The sequence below is a fragment of the Balaenoptera borealis genome (genome assembly GCF_965194805.1).
Source record: "Balaenoptera borealis genome assembly, chromosome: 7".
In the NCBI taxonomy this organism is placed as follows: Eukaryota; Metazoa; Chordata; class Mammalia; order Artiodactyla; family Balaenopteridae; genus Balaenoptera; species Balaenoptera borealis.
Genome location: NC_138864.1, coordinates 110,154,399 through 110,172,996, shown reverse-complemented (window position 1 = coordinate 110,172,996; position 18,598 = coordinate 110,154,399). Strand labels below are relative to the sequence as shown.

At 40.2% G+C, this 18,598-nt stretch overlaps 1 protein-coding gene across 1 annotated transcript in view; it reads left to right on the top strand.

Annotated features, from left to right (window-relative positions):
- Positions 1-729: 729 nt before the first annotated feature.
- CHCHD3 (coiled-coil-helix-coiled-coil-helix domain containing 3) overlaps positions 730-18,598 on the top strand; it is a 278,061-nt gene continuing 260,192 nt past the window's right edge. Inside the window, exons 1-2 of the mRNA XM_082399255.1 lie at positions 730-978; positions 12,055-12,142. Coding sequence (XP_082255381.1) covers positions 898-978; positions 12,055-12,142 — 169 coding nt within the window. The 5' untranslated portion in view covers positions 730-897. The remainder of the gene's footprint in view (positions 979-12,054; positions 12,143-18,598) is intronic.

Below are 18,598 nucleotides of genomic sequence, written 5' to 3'. Positions count from 1 at the left end.
CTCTTCTTATTATGGTCTAACTAGCTTATGTAACTGAGGTGGAAGGAGACACACAAAAGTGAATGCTCTGCATGCTTGGTGCTAATAAATAATTTTCTCTGTCTTCTCACATGCAGATTTGAAAACCATAATATTTAAAATTTTACTTTACAAAAAAGAAATAAAAAGTACATAGTTCATGAAATAAAGCCACAGGCCAAATGCAGTGGTGTTTTTTGTTTGTTTGTTTTGTATTTTTTACTGGCTAAGTCTAAAATAAAGAAAGGCTACGTTTTGCCTCGGGGATTTGTTTACAGGAATCTAGGAATGGCTCTATTAGGAGAGTGCATCTCCCTCATTAAACGGTGAGTTCCTTTAGGAAAGAGATTACATCTTTTAACTCGCTGGCCTAAACTTCTAAAATACTATCCTCAAAGCGTGCTTTGTCAGATGAATGAACTTCCGTGAAAGTTGCCCAGTTAGATGCCGTTTCTGCAGTCAAGATCACAACTCCCAGAAGGCGATGCTCCTCCGGCACTCACGGTGTAAGGACGAAAAAGTCCCTGCACCCATCGTACCAGATCAAGACTACAATTCCCAATATACCCAGTGGGCTCCGGGAACCTTGTCAGGAACCACCTGTTGCCATAGCATCCGGGTCCGCGCCAACCAATCCGAGCGCCCCTCCCGAGGAGAGGCGGGCCGTTAGTATCTCGACCAATCGGAGGCATTTTTGTTGTGGCGCGTGACCGGAGGAGGCGGGAGCTCGCGACCGGCGGCTTCTTGCTTCGAGGGGTCGTGGCCTTGCTCCCGCTGTGCAGGGCTAGAGTCCGGGCGTGTCCACGCGCTTGTGTGCGCGTGGGGCCTGTGGTGCTTGTGGGTCCGCGCTAGGTGTCTGCGGGGGCAGAAGCAGAAGCCATGGGCGGGACGGCCAGCACCCGCCGGGTCACTTTCGAGGCGGACGAGAATGAGAACATCACCGTGGTGAAGGGCATCCGGGTGAGTGACAGTGGGCGGGCGGAGGGCCAGCACTCGGACTCGGACCCTAAACCTCTGGCCTTTCCGGGTTCCGCTCAGCCTGGTTTCCTCCGTCCGGCACCTCAGTGTTGTCCGGCCCAAAGCAGAGTTTTTTGCAAAGAAGTTTGAAGTTTTTCAAGACGTGGGACATCCATTCAGAGATATTTGCTGGTTGTGGGCCAAGTGCTGAGCACCGTGCTGGGGCGGCTGGCGGATGCCAGGTTGCTTTAGACCCTCCAAGGGCTCACAGTCCAGTCTAGACTGTATTGCTCAGTAGTTGTGGGACTTTATTTGAAACCCCTTCCTCACTGTACCCATCTGTGAAATGGGGCTTGTCTGTCTTCTCCTGGGTTCAGGATCCAAAGCCTGCTTTTGCACTGCCCACAAGGCCTCTCTCAGGATGAACTGGCCTTTTAAGGAACCCTTTATCTACTCTGTTGTTTAGTACTCTCCCACTGACAGCACCCATTCCCCCGACACACACACACACACTTTTCGGCCCTGCCTCGGGTGACTTCTCGTTCTCCCTCCTTCACTTTTCTTTCACTTGACGTCTTGTCTTTTCCAGACCCCTCCTCTGTGGCCTGCTTTGCCTAAGTTTTGGACTAGGCCCAGTGACTTCAAGACTAGTGTCTGCCAGCCTGATAGGACTTGAGATAAGATTGCAAGTTTTCGTACCACTAGGAGTAGTACACTTTGTTCTGTCCAAGACATTGGAGAGAATTTTTAAATGCCCCCTGAATATGCTTGATACATTAACTGAAAACTTGATTTTTCTCTAGGGTGTCAGCATACCAGCACTAATTTCATAAACACACTCTCCGCTGCACCTGAATTTGGAGCCTCACATTTTTGGAAGTATGATGCCTGATCCTAGTCAATAAAACAATTTGACCTCAGAAAGTTTTATACTATTTTCCTTCCTTTGTTATTACACAACCAGCATAAGTAAGCTAAATGTGTAAATTATCTTTAGCATTGGTTACTAGGAATTAAAACTTCTTAAATTTTTAAAGTGTTTAAAAACTTTTACTTTGCAACTGTTACCTTGAGAAAAATTTATTGTAAGTTTTCTTTATAGAAAATCAGACTGTTGAACTCAGTTTTGGGTCTGTGACCTGTGACCAGCATTTCCTTATATCATATTAAGTAATGGTAGTACCACATTTTGTAATGAAATGTCTGAGGCTGCATTCTTTGCATTTTTGAGGTTTAGTTGGTACTCTTTAAAGTAAAATAAAAATTTCTGTAAACTCTGAGTTTTATGCAGAGATTTGTTTAATCTTGCCTTTAGGGGCTTTGAGTGTTCCACACCGGAGGGTGAAAAAGAAATAAAAGTAAGAAGAAGCAAAATAAGTTTTGGGTGAGAAGACATTGTCTAGAAAAATGTATAAATCCATGTTCTCATGCTCTAGTACAGGCACAGTGATGACAGCAAACAAAATTAAAAGGGAATTGGGCCACAGCAGAGATTCATATCAAGTATTAGATAAGGTTAAATAAGAGTAAGTATGAAGAGGGCTTGATATTAGATTAAACGGAGAGATTGTCTGAAAAACCCTTTTAAAAAAACTTTATAAGAAAAGAAGCTATGTCCTTTGGCCACTCAATTTGGTGGAATTATTCTTTTATTTTTTTCTTTCTCATAGAGTACATTTTATATTGGTATAATTCAAGCACGCACCATGCTCATTTTGACCTCTGTGCTTTGCTTTTTTTCAGTTCATGCCCTTCACCTGGAATGCCCTTGCAATGTTCTCCCTGTTGCTTCAAATCCTTTTTCAAGGATGATTTTCTCTCTCTGAGCTTCAGTTTTCTCACCTGCAAAATGATGGGGCTTGAGTACACCTCTGAGATTCTGAAATTCTGTGAGTCTAGTGGCACTGTTTCTTGTAGCCATGCTCAGCCTGTTGCACTTTCCCCTAAAAATAGCACGCTGTTGAATTGTTGAGTACTGAGGGGTCATTCTGATTTCTTTGAGGTCATGGTCAAAAGAACATCAATTTGGAGTTAAACTGACCTCAGTTAAATCTCAGATTAGGCATTTCCTAGTCTGCAGCCTTGGACAGGTCACTTCTCTGATTATATTTCCTTATCCCTAAAGGGGAATATCATCTCTTGATTGTGGTAAGAAGATGAGGTAAGGTATTTAAAGCACGTGGCACACTGTAGATTTTTAATAAAATGCAGCTGCTATTGAAATGATAGGGTTCCTTCCACATCTAATGTTCTAAGATTCTTTGAAGTGCTGGGGACTATAGTGGAAAGAGCATATGCTTTGGAACTAGGCAGACCTTAGTTTGGTCCTATCTCTGCCTCTCATTAGCTGTGTGGCCCTGGACAAGTCACTTTGATTGTGTTTCCCTGTTCAGTATATCTGGATAATGCAACATACTTGTAATACTTCTGTATCAAGCACTGCTTTTGAGAATTTGATGTGATGTAAGCGTGCAGCACAGTGCCTGGTACTTTGATGGTGTTTACTACTCATATGAGTAGTAGCAGTTCTTGGAGCTGATCACGGGGATGAATACTTAACCTTACATGAACTGAAAATAATGGGTAAAAATAAGAGGTACACATATTGTGTACCTAAAGGGATGTAGACTGGGGAATGGGACTCCTGGGTTCTGCAACTGATTGCCTGTGTGATTTTTTGTCTACGTGTTTTCTAGATGTTTTTAAGCTGATCTTTATATTTTTCTTAGCTTGAAACAGTCCTCTTGTTTCTCCTGAGGGGAAGTCTCAGTGTCATGAGTTGAGCCAGTGTTTTTAGCTCAGTTGATTGAAACATGGTGCTGATGAAGCCCACACTTCAGTGTTGAATTGCAGATAGGTTAGTTCAGCTTGGCTGAGGAAGACAGTCCAGATATGCCCAGTTGTCTAACATTTATGCCATCACTCATAAGAATAAGAGTGTGCCACATATACACACTACTATATATAAAATAGATAACAAGAACCTGCTTATAGCACAGGGAACTCTACTCATACTCTGTAATGGCCTATATGGGAAAAGAATCTAAAAAAAAAAAAGAGTGGATATATGTTTATGTATAACTGATTCACTTTGCTGTACAGCAGAAATTAACACAACATGGTAAATCAACTACAATAAAAATTAAAAGAAAATGTGTTCACCTTAACAGTAACACCTAAACACACTACATGTGTTTCTCTCTGCTGGTTTTTGGCTTTACCAAATTTGCCCTCTTTGGACCCCTTTTGTTAGTTTCTCATTAAGAGAATAACTCCTATTTCTTTTATACTTTTCCCTTACTTCTGTGTACACCACTTTTCCAGGCCTCCTGCTTCTTTGTGTAGAGCATTTCCTTTTGGACCACTGCGACCATATCACCTGTGGTTACCTTTTTTCATAACAATAAAGCTTTAATTAAAAAAAAAAAAGTGTGCCAACAATGCAGCAGACTCATTCGCTGCTGGAAAACCAATTTTGTGTTCCACTGATAAGGGTAGTAATTTCATCTTCATTTATCTTAATATACAAGGGGTAATACTGAGTAAACAACATAAGGTTTTCAGTAACTAGGCCGCATTTATTAATCACATTTTTCCAGATTTTTCTTGCTGAGATCCTCAGCAGTTAGCAATTAAAGGACTTACAATGTTTAGTTTAAAGCTTCTTCTCACTTACCAGGTGTTATTTTCATGGTATTTATTGGGTCCTGGTTCTCTCTTTTCCCTTATCTTCAGCAGTCAACAGCTCCCCCTCCCCCCTTCCATAAAATAACCTGTATTCTTACACCTGATTCCAACTTTGAACTCATGGGTTGGATGAAAGGCCACCCTCTTGCCTTGCCCTCCTCTCCCAAGTCTAAAATAAATTTCTTGTGATGGAAAGACCAAGCATTTTGGTTACTCATATTACATGTGCTTAATAGGATTTTTCTGAGCACCTGTTGTGCCTGCTTGGGAAGTGTGCCTTCCACTCAGTCTTTCACAAGTTTATCTGAAACATCAAAGCTGTGAGTGAACTCTTCCAGAGCAAATGTCAACTTCGATAAGTATCATTTTCAAAGTAATATTTATCATGCTTTCCAGGCATAAACTAATCTCTGCAACTGGCCTTGAAGTTGCAAGCTGAAGTTCACAGGAGCCAGTTATGGTAGCAAGGATACTTATGTGGAACACAACCTGTGCTTTGGGAAGTATTAGCAATTGAGAGCCCCTAAATGAAGAGGTTATTTCATGTGGGATTTGGCTGAGGATCCTGGAGAGGGTCCATTAACAGAGGCTACAAATCCTCAGTCGTTGGGAGTCCTGAGGAACAGTGTTGGAGTAGTTGACCGGTCCCTTTCCACTTTAGGTTCCATGAATCTCTTGCATATATATTTACCATGATAAGCTTTCTAGGATTTTCATACAGATGGTAGAAGTTCATGTTTTCCACTAATAACAAATGCAAAGAACACAAGTGGTAAACTACAGACATAAGCTAAAAATTATACATGTGTATATGATAGTATAGAATAGTCCCCCTTAAAAGTAAGTATTTGGGAGTAATGTCTTCCAAATAATAGTGGCAGTTTTTGAAGCCTTTGTGTTGAAATGGTAGATGAAAAGAAAATGACCTATGTTACATGGAAAGAGGACCAAGTGAGAAAAGTGGGTCTGAGTCCTTTAATCAGTTTGATAAGAAACACCTGGAAGAAGTTGAAGAAAACCTATTATGGAGGTGAGGGTCTGATTTGTTTCCGTCTCATGTGGTTCCTATCTCGACCTCTTGGAGAGGGGCAACTTAAAAAGGAGTTCTCTTCCTCCTTTTACTCTGTTCCTTGGCAGTAGGAATACTTAATCATTGTCCATCTCACGCAGTCTCTTGTTTCTGAGAAAATACTAGATTCTGGGTTGTTGAGTGGTGTACTTGTGCTGATTTTAGATAAGACCAACCAAGGTGGTTGGGAAGACTATAGAAGATTACACAACCTTTTCCTCTTCTCTGGGGCATGTGTTGGTGTGGGGTGTAGTACAGACTGAAAATTGGCAAGTCCCATTTACTTAAATTTGTCTTCAGGAGCAGTAGAGAATAGGGTGGATAATCAAAGTCTGAACTGAATTCAGCTCTGCTGGCAGGCCCTCTTCTTTTGGTTCTCCCTTATATTAGAACAGTGGTTCTTAACTTTTAGTTCACAGACTATTGTAAATCTGTAGGCTACGGACTCTACCCAAAATAATGCAATAAGCAGAAAATTTTGCATACAGTTGAGGAATTAATCCATAGACTCCTGAATCCATGGACCCCAGGGCATAATTCTAGCATTAATGTGTGTGTTTCTTTGCTACAAATAATTTCTGTAAATTGCACTTGGTATTTGCCTTGGTGGAGATTCCAGAGATGTCTGGAAACCAGGTATAGTAGGTATAGATCTTTAAATAGGAAAAAAGATTTTCTGAAAGAGGTACCCTGTTTAAGGAAAGATGTTTCCTAAAGAAGTTGCTGCTTATACAGAGGCTGCTTGTCCGGCTCTTGCAGAAGCTTATGTTTTACCTTTGACCCTTTTCGGGGTCAGGTTGCATCACAAAGAAGAGTTGTTCTCCACCTACATATTGTGTGTATAACGCAGGCCAGCATCTCTAAATCTTGTCAGCTGCTTCACAAGCGAGTCCCCCATTTCACAGAGGAGATCAGGTGAGAGTGCAGGCCTGAACTTATTACTGCAACTGGGAGGTCAGCTCAGTGAGTATCAGCTTGAGATACAAAGTATAGCCCAGCTATTGCCTCTTGTCAGCATAGTTGTGACTGGACTGGGGAGAGGGTAGATCATGCTTGAGTAAGCAGAGATGCAACTGCAGGCTTCCATGGGTGCTCCTTTGGAAGGGCCTGAGAATACACGTGTGAACGATTCTAAGGACAAAAAAGAGAGGTTGACTCTCAAGGCAACTCTGCAACGTGTTTATCAACTTAATGAGTTGTGTTCCCTTGGATGACATGCTTATCAATTTACTGAGGTATAACCAAAGACCTTATTGGGAAATGTTTTGAATTGATTGAATTTGACATTAAGTAGCAAGTTTTGAAGCATCAGGTAAGCCAGACAAATAAAAAGTTAACAATGAAATAAGAAATAATTAATGTTTATATTGAAAGAGACTTGTACTTTTACTATGCAAAGAGCATAGAGAGGGATAAACGGGCACCGTATATACTCCGACCAGGACTTAATGCAGCTGCTTCTGGCAATAGCTGTAGGCCTTGTCTTCATACACCACATAGAGAAGGAGCTCATTACAAACTTGGGCGGAGCTGATGAATGTGAACCGAGATGAATGACCTGTTGAAGACCTAATGGCTGGAGTTGTATTAGTAATAACTCTACCAGGTATTTGTGTAGCATGTTATAGTCTGCAGTGCATCTTGGAATCCTTCCGCTGTAACTCCAGTGGTAGGTGTTATTTTCACTGTTTTCAGATGAGGAAAGTGAGGCCCACTGAGGGTTATATAGCTAGTAGGTGACCAGGGCTGCTTGCTCTATTCTGGGCCAGCTTCTTGTAACATATGAAATTATATATGTCAAATTAGCTTTATATATATTAGCTTTAAACACGTAAATTATATTACATATGTAACATATGTATTATATGATATAATACATAGTATATATCATATGTAATATAAAATATATATATTTACATTACAGCATACTATGTTAATATGGTACATTAAATATATATTATGCAAAAAAATATATATATATATTATGCAGTATATTACCTTATATATTGAGTAAACTTTATATAAATTATATATCAGTTAAAATAGTTTTAAGATTCTAAAACTTAATAAGGCTCATTTTATTTCCTTAAGAGGAAGTGATACATTTTTACTTTATTGTGTGTGATTAAGGAGTGTATTATTTAATAGTGGAGAAGGCACTGGACTAGAGAATGGGGGTTACTGGTTGCTGTCTGATGCTACCAGCAGCTGGATGTTACTCAGGACCTCTTTTTTCTCACTTGTGAATCGAGAGTATTGCAGTCAGTCTTAGGGGTTTTTCCTAAGATGTAGCTCAGCTTTGTAGATGAGTTGCAGCAACAGTCTCAGTGGCTGTCAGTTGTTAGAAAAGCAAAGTCCCTTGGCACTCTCCTTCCTAAATTCCACTTCTCTTCCAAGAAAGGAGTCATGGTTTTTTCCTTCAAAGGTCACAACTTTTGAGCTGTGGACTTTCCCTTTACTGTCTCACCTCCATTCTGGTTTGGGTCCTGAGATGTACGTAACAGTTCAGGTACAAACTTTGTTGTTCACTGATGTCTCGCAAGGGCCTCAGTTAGTGCTTGGCCTAGTAAACCTTGTTGAATGACTCACTAACATACAGGAGCTCACAGTTTTGCAGAAAGGCAGATGCTGGTTCTGTCACTGGAGCACTGCACTGGAAATTTGCGCAAGGTACCCGTGGGGCACAAGAAGGGTCGCATTGGGTAAGCAGAATTGGAATGAAATGGCTTTAGGATGTTTGAACTGAATTTTGAAAGGCAGTTCTCTCCCAAGGGGCCCAGGGAGAAGGCAGTGTAGCCATGTATAAAGGCAAAGAGATGGCAACAAGTAGCCAGTGTGGGTGGAGAACAGGGTATGAAGTCTTGGGGGAAAAGCTATGGAAGCTGAGGTTGGAGAGTTAGGCCATAACCAAATGAAGAGGAAGTCTTGAACGCCACACAAAAGAATCTGGACTTTCTTGTCAACAGTGGTAGCTATTGAAGGATTTGAAATGGGAATTACCATAATCAGACTTGCATTTTAGGAGGAATATTGATGGTGCCATGAATTAGGGCAGGGGAAATGGGATGCGAGAAGAGATGATGAATTCGTTAAATGTTTAGGAGTTGAGGAAGTCATGGCTAAGAGAATAAGAGAGAAGAGTCAAGAAGTCCTATGTTTTGATTTAGAAGCTGGATGGAGGTGGTGTCATTAATGAGATAAGGAAAGCAAGAGGAAGAAGGGATTTTTGGCAAACGTGAATCCAGCTTGTTATGTGTTGGGTTTGAGGCGCTTGTGGTCTGTTCCAGGGGAGGTGTCCATTAGGCAATTAAGTGTTTAGGTCTGGCTTTCAGGATACAGCTCTTGGGCTGGAGATAATGGTTTAGAATTCATTCATTAATCAACAGCAGTTAAAAAATCAAGGGAGTGAATGAGAGTACCAACAAGAGCATGTAGAGTGAGAAGAAAATCAAGGCAAGGAACAGAATGTTGGGACCTCTAGCATTTAAGGGGAGGGGAAGCCTGCAGAAGAGATAAGACTCACCCAGATCCCTAGGACAAGCAGGAAGGGATGTTGGAAAAGCAGGGGAGGGGTTTTCGGAAGAGGGGAGTGACCAAAGGGAAGTCATATAAATTAGGTGCTTTATAAGTATAAATATAAAAGATATTTATTTATATAAACATAAATATAGAAGGTTATTTATTTGATCAGTGGTGACTTTAATGGAACACTTTATCTGCTGTATGGGGTTACAAGCCAGATAGTGGTGTGTTAAGGAAGTGGAAACTGGAAGAAGGTTCTTGAGGATGTGGGAGGCGGATCACCCCATTACTTGACCTGGAAACCTTCTTGATGATTTCTGCTTCGCCCTCATCTAGTCAGACAATGAATCTGGCAGTGAAGGGGACAGCTGACTATGACCTTGACACTCAGGCTTCCTGGGTTTGAATCCTGGCTGCATTGCTGACAACTTGTAAGATCCAGTGCAAATTATTTAATCTGGCTTTGCTTCAGTTTCCTCACCTATACAATGGAGGTAATAAAAGTATGTCAGGATTGTGAAGGATTAAATGGGTCAAGTGCTTAGTTTAGTGTAAGTGCCTGGCACATAATAAGCACTCAGTGAAGGTTAGCCATTTTGAATCCTAAATATCTTTTGAATGTGTTCTCCCTGGAACATGTTTTTTTTTTAAAAATTTATTTATTTTTGGCTGTGTTGGGTCTTCGTTTCTGTGCGAGGGCTTTCTCTAGTTGCGGCAAGCGGGGGCCACTCTTCATCGCGATGCGCGGGCCTCTCACTATTGTGGCCTCTATTGTTGCGGAGCACAGGCTCCAGATGCGCAGGCTCAGCAGTTGTGGCTCACGGGCCTAGTCGCTCCGTGGCATGTGGGATCTTCCCAGACCAGGGCTCGAACCCGTGTCCCCTGCATTGGCAGGCAGATTCTCAATCACTGCGCCACCAGGGAAGCCCAGGAACATATTTTTTATTTTTTATTTTTTAAAAACAACTTTATTGTGTTGTAATTTACATGTAAAATTCACCTGCTTTCTGTGTACAGCGCTTTCTAATAAATTTGCAGAATTGTGCAACCATCACCACAGTCCAGTTCTAGAACATTTTCATCATCCCAATAAAATCTTCATGTCCATTTCTAGTTAATCTCCATTCTTATCCTAGCCTTAGGCAACCACTTAATCTATTTTCTGTCTGTATAGAGTTACCTTTTCTGGGCATTTCATGTAAATAGAATTATACAATATGTGGCCTTCTGTGTCTGGCTTCCTTTACTTAGTTGTTTTTTGGGTCTATCCATATAGAAGCATCTATCAGAACTTAAGTTCTTTTTATTGATGAATTGTAGTCCATTGTATGGATATATGTTTTGTTTATCCATTCACTGGAAGATGGGTATTTGTTTGCTATTTTGAGTAATGCTGCTCTGCACATTCCCAGGCAAGTCTTTGTGTGGACATATGCTTAATAGCTTCTTAATTGGTCCTTTAGCGTCCTTCAGGGGTCCTCTTGCTTCTTTTCTTGTCCCCCTCCAGTCTGTTCTCCACACTGTAGCTAGAGTGATCTTTCTAAAATGCAAGTCTGATTGTGTCATTACCCTGCTTAAAATCCTTCAGTAGTGCCCAGCCGTCCTCAGGATCTAGTTCAACTCCCTAACTTGAAGGATTTACTAAGAGTCTTCAAAATCTAGAATCTTATTTCCCTCTCCACCTTCCCTTTCACTGAGCCCCCTCCTCAGCTTCCTGCTTCAGCCATTCTTTTATTCATTCATATAGTTTCATTTATTTAACCATTCACTCATTTAACCAGGCTTATTGAGGCTCTGGGGATATAATACTAGACAGGACAGCCAAATCCATGCTTTCCTGGAGCTTTCTTTCTAGTGAGAAAGGCAGGCAATAAACAAGAAAGAATCAGATAGTGGTGAGTGCTGTAAAGAAAATAAAAAAGGATGATATGATAAGTTGAGGGGGGGGTTGTGGGACGATGACTCTCAAGTCTCCTAGCCTGAGTGTTCCTCGGAGCCTCCGCCCTGTTGCCAGCTGCCTGCTTGATATTTCCCCTTGCTGTGCTGATAAGCCCTGCTGCTTAACTGTAGCTTCATGCAGTACTGTCTTCTTAGAGTACTCTTACCCTACTCCTTCTCTTTCTAAGTACTCTTCATCCTTCTCAGCCCCCTGCTCAACCCCACTCCCACAGCCTGTCTAGATGCCCTGCCCATCTGCCCATTGTGCTGTCTGTCCTTCCATTACAGGCCAACTGACTTAAGTAACATCCTTCACATTATATTTAAATGCATGATGATTGTCTCTTCTTGACTTTAAGCACCTTGATGACTTCAGCCACCCATAGTTGGCTGGCACAAAGTTGGTACATAATGAAATCTGTTGAAAGAGGGATTGTTTGTGGTTAACCTTGAACGGGAGGGAGGGAGGGACACCATTTCATTTGGGGCTGGAGAGAAAGAAGGAGTTAAGGCCTGCTGCAAGCTTAATTTGTAGGAGGGGGGAGGAAAGTCGAAGGAGTTCTGATGGCTTACATTTTCTCAGAGATTACAATTTAGTGCACAGTATAAAATGAGGAAAAGAGTTATTTATAATGAGCAATTAGCAGTGCATTAGAAGAAATGAAGTAGTGCTGTGGGGTGCATCTTGAAATCTTAAAACCGTTCTTATTTGCTTTTAGTGTTATAGCTATTAGATTTAGTCTAATTTCTTCAGGGCATTTGTTATACATATTGATATGGATGGCTGAATTACTTGGATGCTATTGTACTGTTTTCTTTCTTGTTCTTTTATAATTGATTTTATTTTGACGTTGCTTTTTCAGCTTTCGGAAAATGTGATTGATCGTATGAAGGAAACCTCTCCATCTGGTCCAAAGTCTCAGCGGTATTCCGGTGCTTATGGTGCCTCAGGTATTTCAGAATTTTAATTTCTGAGTTCTTAGCAGAAAAATTATAAGTGGTAAAGTTCACTCAGTAGTCAAGTTCTTCTGCACTTCTGTCTTTTGTTTTTTGGATGTTCGACTTTTTATGGGGGAATAGTCTTCCTTTGGTATCCATGGGTATTGGTTCCAGGACCCCCTTGGATACCCAAATCCATGGATGTGCAAGTCCTTTATATAAAATGGGTAGTACTTGCTTATAACCTATGCACATCCTCCCATATACTTTAAATCATCTCTAGATTATTTATGATACCTAATACACTGTAAATGCCAAGTAAATAATTGCCTGCATGGCAAATTCAAGTTTTGCTTTCTGGGATTTTCTGGAATTTTTTTTATTTTCCTGAATATTTTCAACCTGTGGTTGGTGGAATCTGTGGATGTGGAACCTGCAGGTACGGAAGGGTGACTGTATTGGTTAGTACCAGGGTTTCTTTTAAAATTCTTTGAACTAAAAGTAGAATGAATCTACTTTCCAACAGTCTTTGGGAATGTTTTTTCTCTTCCAGCTCCTGAATCCTCTGTTAGGCTTTGGAAGGTTATTTCATATCTTTTTGTGTAAAATGAATTAATTATAGGGATATGAGAGGTTTGGGAGTAAATATTTATTAAAAAAAAATTGAACTTAGAAAATATTGATTTATTGTTTCCAGATGAAAATCTCTAATGATTTTACTATTTAATAGATTTCTTTAAGTTTATTAAGTTTATTCCTTCATAGTCTTAATTATTGAGGAAAATATGGTGTTAAATGAAATCCATAGAGAATTATTGTCTCATTTTATCTCTCTTATCCTGTAGGATAAGAGACTGTTTCTCTTTCCTTTTCTTTCTTACCCTGTCCATTTATTCATCCAGCTCATATTTATTGAGCACCTGCTATGTGTCTAGCACTGTTCTTATTGCTGCTAAATTTGATAGATGGACATGCTGTTTTTTGGTGAAATGGCAATGAGAAAATAGTTGAGATGATTAATCTTGGAGAATTAACTAAACAAGAATTTTCATTATTTATTAGAAAGGGGTATTGTGTGGTAAATCTGGCTACAGACTGAAATACCTTGAGGAAGATGAGATGCTGCCCAAATGCCATTCACTTGGGGGCATTTGTGACCCTCCTACTAATCATTAAGTCAATAACTGTGAGTTGAACTTCTGATGTGTTTAGAGCAGAAGGTGCCAAGATGAATAAGAAATAGTTCTTGTCCTTTGCAAACTTTTTGTTTAGCATTAAGAAGTGTTCGTCGTTCATTAAGGTTAGATAGAAAGTGACCACCCCGTCTGCTGGAAACCCTTTTTTTGGCTTCTGGGCCACACTCTTGGGTTTCCTTCTACCTTACTTGCATCCTCAGTCTAGTCTTCTTTGCTGATTTCCACTAATGTCATCAAATTGTATGCCTTTTGAATCATTGTGTAGATGCCCATGACTCCCAAACTTGTATCTCTAGCCCTGACCTCTCCTTGAAACTTGACTCCAACAATTGTTTACTTCACATCTCCACTTAAAATTCTTCAACTTAGCAGATCCAAAACAAACCTTTTTATTCTTCTTCAGAGTTGCTTCTCCTCTTTATCTTTCCCAGTAAATGGCACTGGGATTCATCCTTGTTTCCTCTTTTTTTCTTAATTCTTTTTTAAAAATTATTTTAATTTATTTTATTTTTTTATAATCGGGATTACAAATCTTTTTAAAATTTTATTTATTTTTTATTTTTGGCTGCGTTGGGTCTTCGTTGCTGCATGTGGGCTTTCTCTAGTTGCGGTGAGCGGGGGCTACTCTTCATTGTGGTGCATGGGCTTCTCATTGTGGTGGCTTCTCTTGTCACGGAGCAGGGGCTCTAGGCGTGCGCTTCAGTAGTTGTGGCATGTCGGCTCAGTAGTTGTGGCTCACGGGCTCTAGAGCACAGGCTCAGTAGTTGTGGCGCGTGGGCTTAGTTGCTTGTGGCACGTGGGATCTTCCGGGACCAGGGCTCGAACCCGTGTCCCCTGCATTGGCAGGTGGATTCTTAACCACTGCACCACCAGGGAAGTCCCTTTCTTAATTCTTACATTAGACCATTAGCTTAGTCTTGTCAGCTCCATCTCCAAAATATGTTTGGATATGTTCTTTGCTTGTCCATCTTTACTGCTGCAGCTCCAATCGAGGTAACCACCATCTCTTACCTTGTCTTTTGCTGAAGCCTCTTAACTGGCTCCTTACTTCCACTCTTGTCCTCCCTCTATGCTCTGCCAAGCACACAGAGGCCTCAGCAATCTTTAAAAAAATACATCAGCTCATATCATATCCTAGTGGTAGATCTCAATGGTACTTAGAATATAATTTGAATTGCTTTTCTTGGCTTCTGAGGTACACCATGACTTGTCCCTTTCTGCTTTTCCAACATCATCTTTTGACATATGGATATTTTAAAAATTGGAATTTGATCTAAAATATGCATTGTTCTAGGTAGATTTCTTTTTTTCCTTTTTTAAAAAAAATTATTGATTTTATTCTTGCTGCGTCGGGTCTTAGTTGCAGCATGCAGGCTCTTCATTGAGGCATGTGGGATCTTTCGTTGTGGTGCGCGGGCTTCTCTCTAGTTGTGGCACGCTGGCTCCAGAGTGCGTGGGCTCTGTAGTTTATGGCATGCAGGCTCTCTAGTTGAGGCGTGCAGGCTCAGTAGTTGTGGCATGTGGACTTACTTCCCCCGCGACATGTGGGATCTTAATGGGTTCGACCAGGGATTGAACCCGTGTCCCCTGCATTGGAAGGCGGCTTCCTTACCACTGGACCACCAGGGAAGTCCCTAGGTAGATTTCTTTTCTACCTACTTTGTTAAGGAGATAGGATGGTGATGGTGAACTAATGATGGAATAGTAATAAATAACATTTAAGTAATGTTTATTATGTGCCAGCTACTCTGTTAAATCCTTTATGTCTAGTTTGTGTAATCTGTATAATCCTGTGAAGAAGGTACTGTATTAAGCCGTTTTACATGGAAGGAAATTGAGACTTGAAGTGATTAATTATCTTGCCCAAAGTCACACAGCTGGTGAGCAGTGGAGGTGATACTTGAATTCAAGTCTGTTTGACTCCAGAGCAAATGCAGTAAACCACTCTGTTTTATTATCATTTGAATGACATCTTGCTTCATTTGTAGAAAGGATGTGACAGAAACTAGTTGGAGGGAAAGAGCTGCTTTTTAGTGATGTTCTGCTTGAGTTTAGGAAAGCACCTTTCTGTAAGTGATTGTTGGTTCTTCTAGCTTTCTCCCATATTTGCTCTTATACAACAGTGAGTTGAAGGAGAGGAAGTGTTTTCCTTCTTGGGTTGGTTTCTTAAAAGGATACTTTGAAAGAGTGGGTGTGGGTGGGGAGGCTTTCTGTAAATGCTCATGGTGTGGCCTGCAGAGTGTGACACTGACGTTGAGATAAGTTCTGCCTATGCTGAGAGATCCATCCCTTCCCGTTTCTCGGTTTGACATGACTGATGAACTCTTTGGTCCATGACCAGCCTGGGCACTGAAAACTCTTTGAATGCCACTTTGTGTTTTGTTGGTCAGGCTAGAACTACACTCTCTAAATGGTAGCCATTAATCACATGTGGCTATTAATATTTAAATTAAAATTAATTAAAATGAAATAAAATAAAAATTTCGTCTCTTGTGTCACACTAGTCACCCTTCAGTGCTCAGTGACCACCTGCAGCTAGTGGCCACCATATTGGACAGGGCAGTATAGGACATTTTCATCATTGCAGAAAGTTCTCTTGCACAGCTTTAGTCTAGATTTTATCAATGCGTGCCCTTGTGAGCTTCATCAGGTGATTTTAATGATGTGGTGACTGAGGTTGTGGAGCTAGACAGCTCTGTGTGTTTGTGAATCTAGTTTCCTGCCTTTTCCACATCCCAGCTCCCCCAGGATTGTGGGTAAATGGATGCCAGGAAATATTTCCCTGAGGTCTACTGTCTTCACGTCAGTCTTTAGCACAGCTTCCTAACCTGTGTGTTATGAGTGTACTGGAGGAATTGATTTGTTAGATTCAGGGTAGCTGGTGAGCACCTCTGTACCCTCATATGCCATACAAATAGTTGCTTTTTCTGTCTGCACTTTGATGTGAAAAAAGCTCAACAATGCTAATAGCTCAGGCTCTTTGAGAATATTTCTGTTACCCATTCCAGTCCAACCTAAGAAAATAACTAATATTTGACATACTAATTTGAAGTGATCTTGCCTTTAGGTTCAGAATGCAGTTAGACAATGATTGTGCAAATTAACAAAGATTTATTCTTCTTAAAATTTAAAGAATATGTTTATAAAAGTACACAACCTCAAGGTTAATGTTCTCTTCTGCGTTTGGGGTTTTAGTTAGTACCCAATAATAGATTTCTTGAGGTTTATAATTTAGATGTGTTATGAAATAATTTTTCAAGTCTACAAAAATAATATTGATAAAAATGTCACCAGCCTTTTCTACATTTTTCAATGTCAGGTAAATTATATATTAAATGTGAGTTGAATTTTTAATATTTGTTAAAATGCTTTCTTCCTTGCAGAACTCTAATTCATACCAGCCCCCTAGGCTATCCATATGTGTGACTGAGAGCGCTAGGATTTCTGTGTATAAGAACTAAGTTTTGTCATACATACAGTTTTGAGAACATAATTTATGCTGTAAGAAAGTGATTTCCTTTAAAGACTTTACTGAAACTATTTTTTGCCCAACCAAGAACCAGATCAGTGACTCACTGCAGTAAGTATTTGCATGTAAAGCTGTTTAGGCAAAATAATATACTGTGTGACACCCAGCATATTGTAATGCCACTTTAATAAATGAACGTGCTCTAAAGAACTTAACTGTGTCCTTGCTGCCTCAGATTCTTTGCTGTGTTATGTGCTATCTCAACTACGTTGGTTTGCTTTTGTTTTTTCTAATTTTTAAATTTTATTTTATATTTTTTTATACAGCAGGTTCTTATTAGTTATCAGTTTCATACATATAAGTGTATACATGTCAATCCCAATCGCCCAATTCATCACACCACCACCCCCATCCCCCCACGGCTTTCCCCCCTTGGTGTCCATACATTTATTCTCTACATCTGTGTTTCAATTTCTGCCCTGCAAACTGGTTCATCTATACCATTTTTCTAGGTTCCACATACATACGTTAATATACGATATTTGTTATTCTCTTTCTGACTGACTTCACTCTGTATGACACTCTCTAGATATATCCACGTCTCAACAAATGACCAAGTTTCGTTCCTTTTTATGGCTGAGTTATATTCCATTGTATATATGTACCACATCTTCATTATCCATTTGTCTGTCGATGCGCATTTAGGTTGCTTCCATGACCTAGCTATTGTAAATAGTGCTGCAATGAACATTGGGGTGCATGTGTCTTTTTGAACTATGGTTTTCTGTGGGTATATGCCCAGTACTGGGATTGCTGGATCATGTGGTAATTCTATTTTTAGTTTTTTAAGGAACCTCCATCCTGTTCTCCATAGTGGCTGTAACAATTTACATTCCCACCAACAGTGCAAGAGGGTTCCCTTCTCTCCACACCCTCTCCAGCATTTGTTGTTTGTAGATCTTCTGATGATGCCCATTCTGACTGGTGTGAGGTGATACCTCATTGTAGTTTTGATTTGCATTTCTCTAATAATTAGTGATGCTGAGCAGCTTTTCATGTGCTTCTCGGCCATCTATATGTCTTCTTTGGAGAAATGTCTATTTAGGTCTTCTGCCCATTTTTGGATTGGATTGTTTGTTTTTTAATATTGAGCTGCATGAGCTGTTTATATATTTTGGAGATTAATCCTTTGTTGATTCGTTGACAAATATTTTCTCCCATTCTGAGGGTTGTCTTTTCCTCTTGTTTATGGTTTCCTTTGCTGTGCAAAAGCTTTGAAGTTTCATTAGGTCCCATTTGTTTATTTTTGTTTTTATTTCCATTACTCTAGGAGGTGGATCAAAAAAGGTCTTGCTGTGATTTATGTCAAAGAGTGTTCTTCCTATGTTTTCCTCTAAGAATTTTATAGTGTCCGGTCTTACATTTAGGTCTCTAATCCATTTTGAGTTAATTTTTGTGTATGGTGTTAAGGAGTGTTCTAATTTCATTCTTTTACATGTAGCTGTCCAGTTTTCCCAGCACCACTTATTGAAGAGACTGTCTTTTCTCCATTGTATATCCTTACCTCCTTTGTTATAGATTAGATGACCATAGGTGCATGGGTTTATCTCTGGGCTTTCTATCTTGTTCCATTGATCTATATTTCTGTTTTTGTCCCAGTACCATATTGTCTTGATTACTGTAACTTTGTAGTATAGTCTGAAGTCAGGGAGTCTGATTCCTCCATCTCCGTCTTTTCCCCTCAAGATTGCTTTGGCTATTTGGGGTCTTTTGTGTCTCCATACAAATTAAGATTTTTTGTTC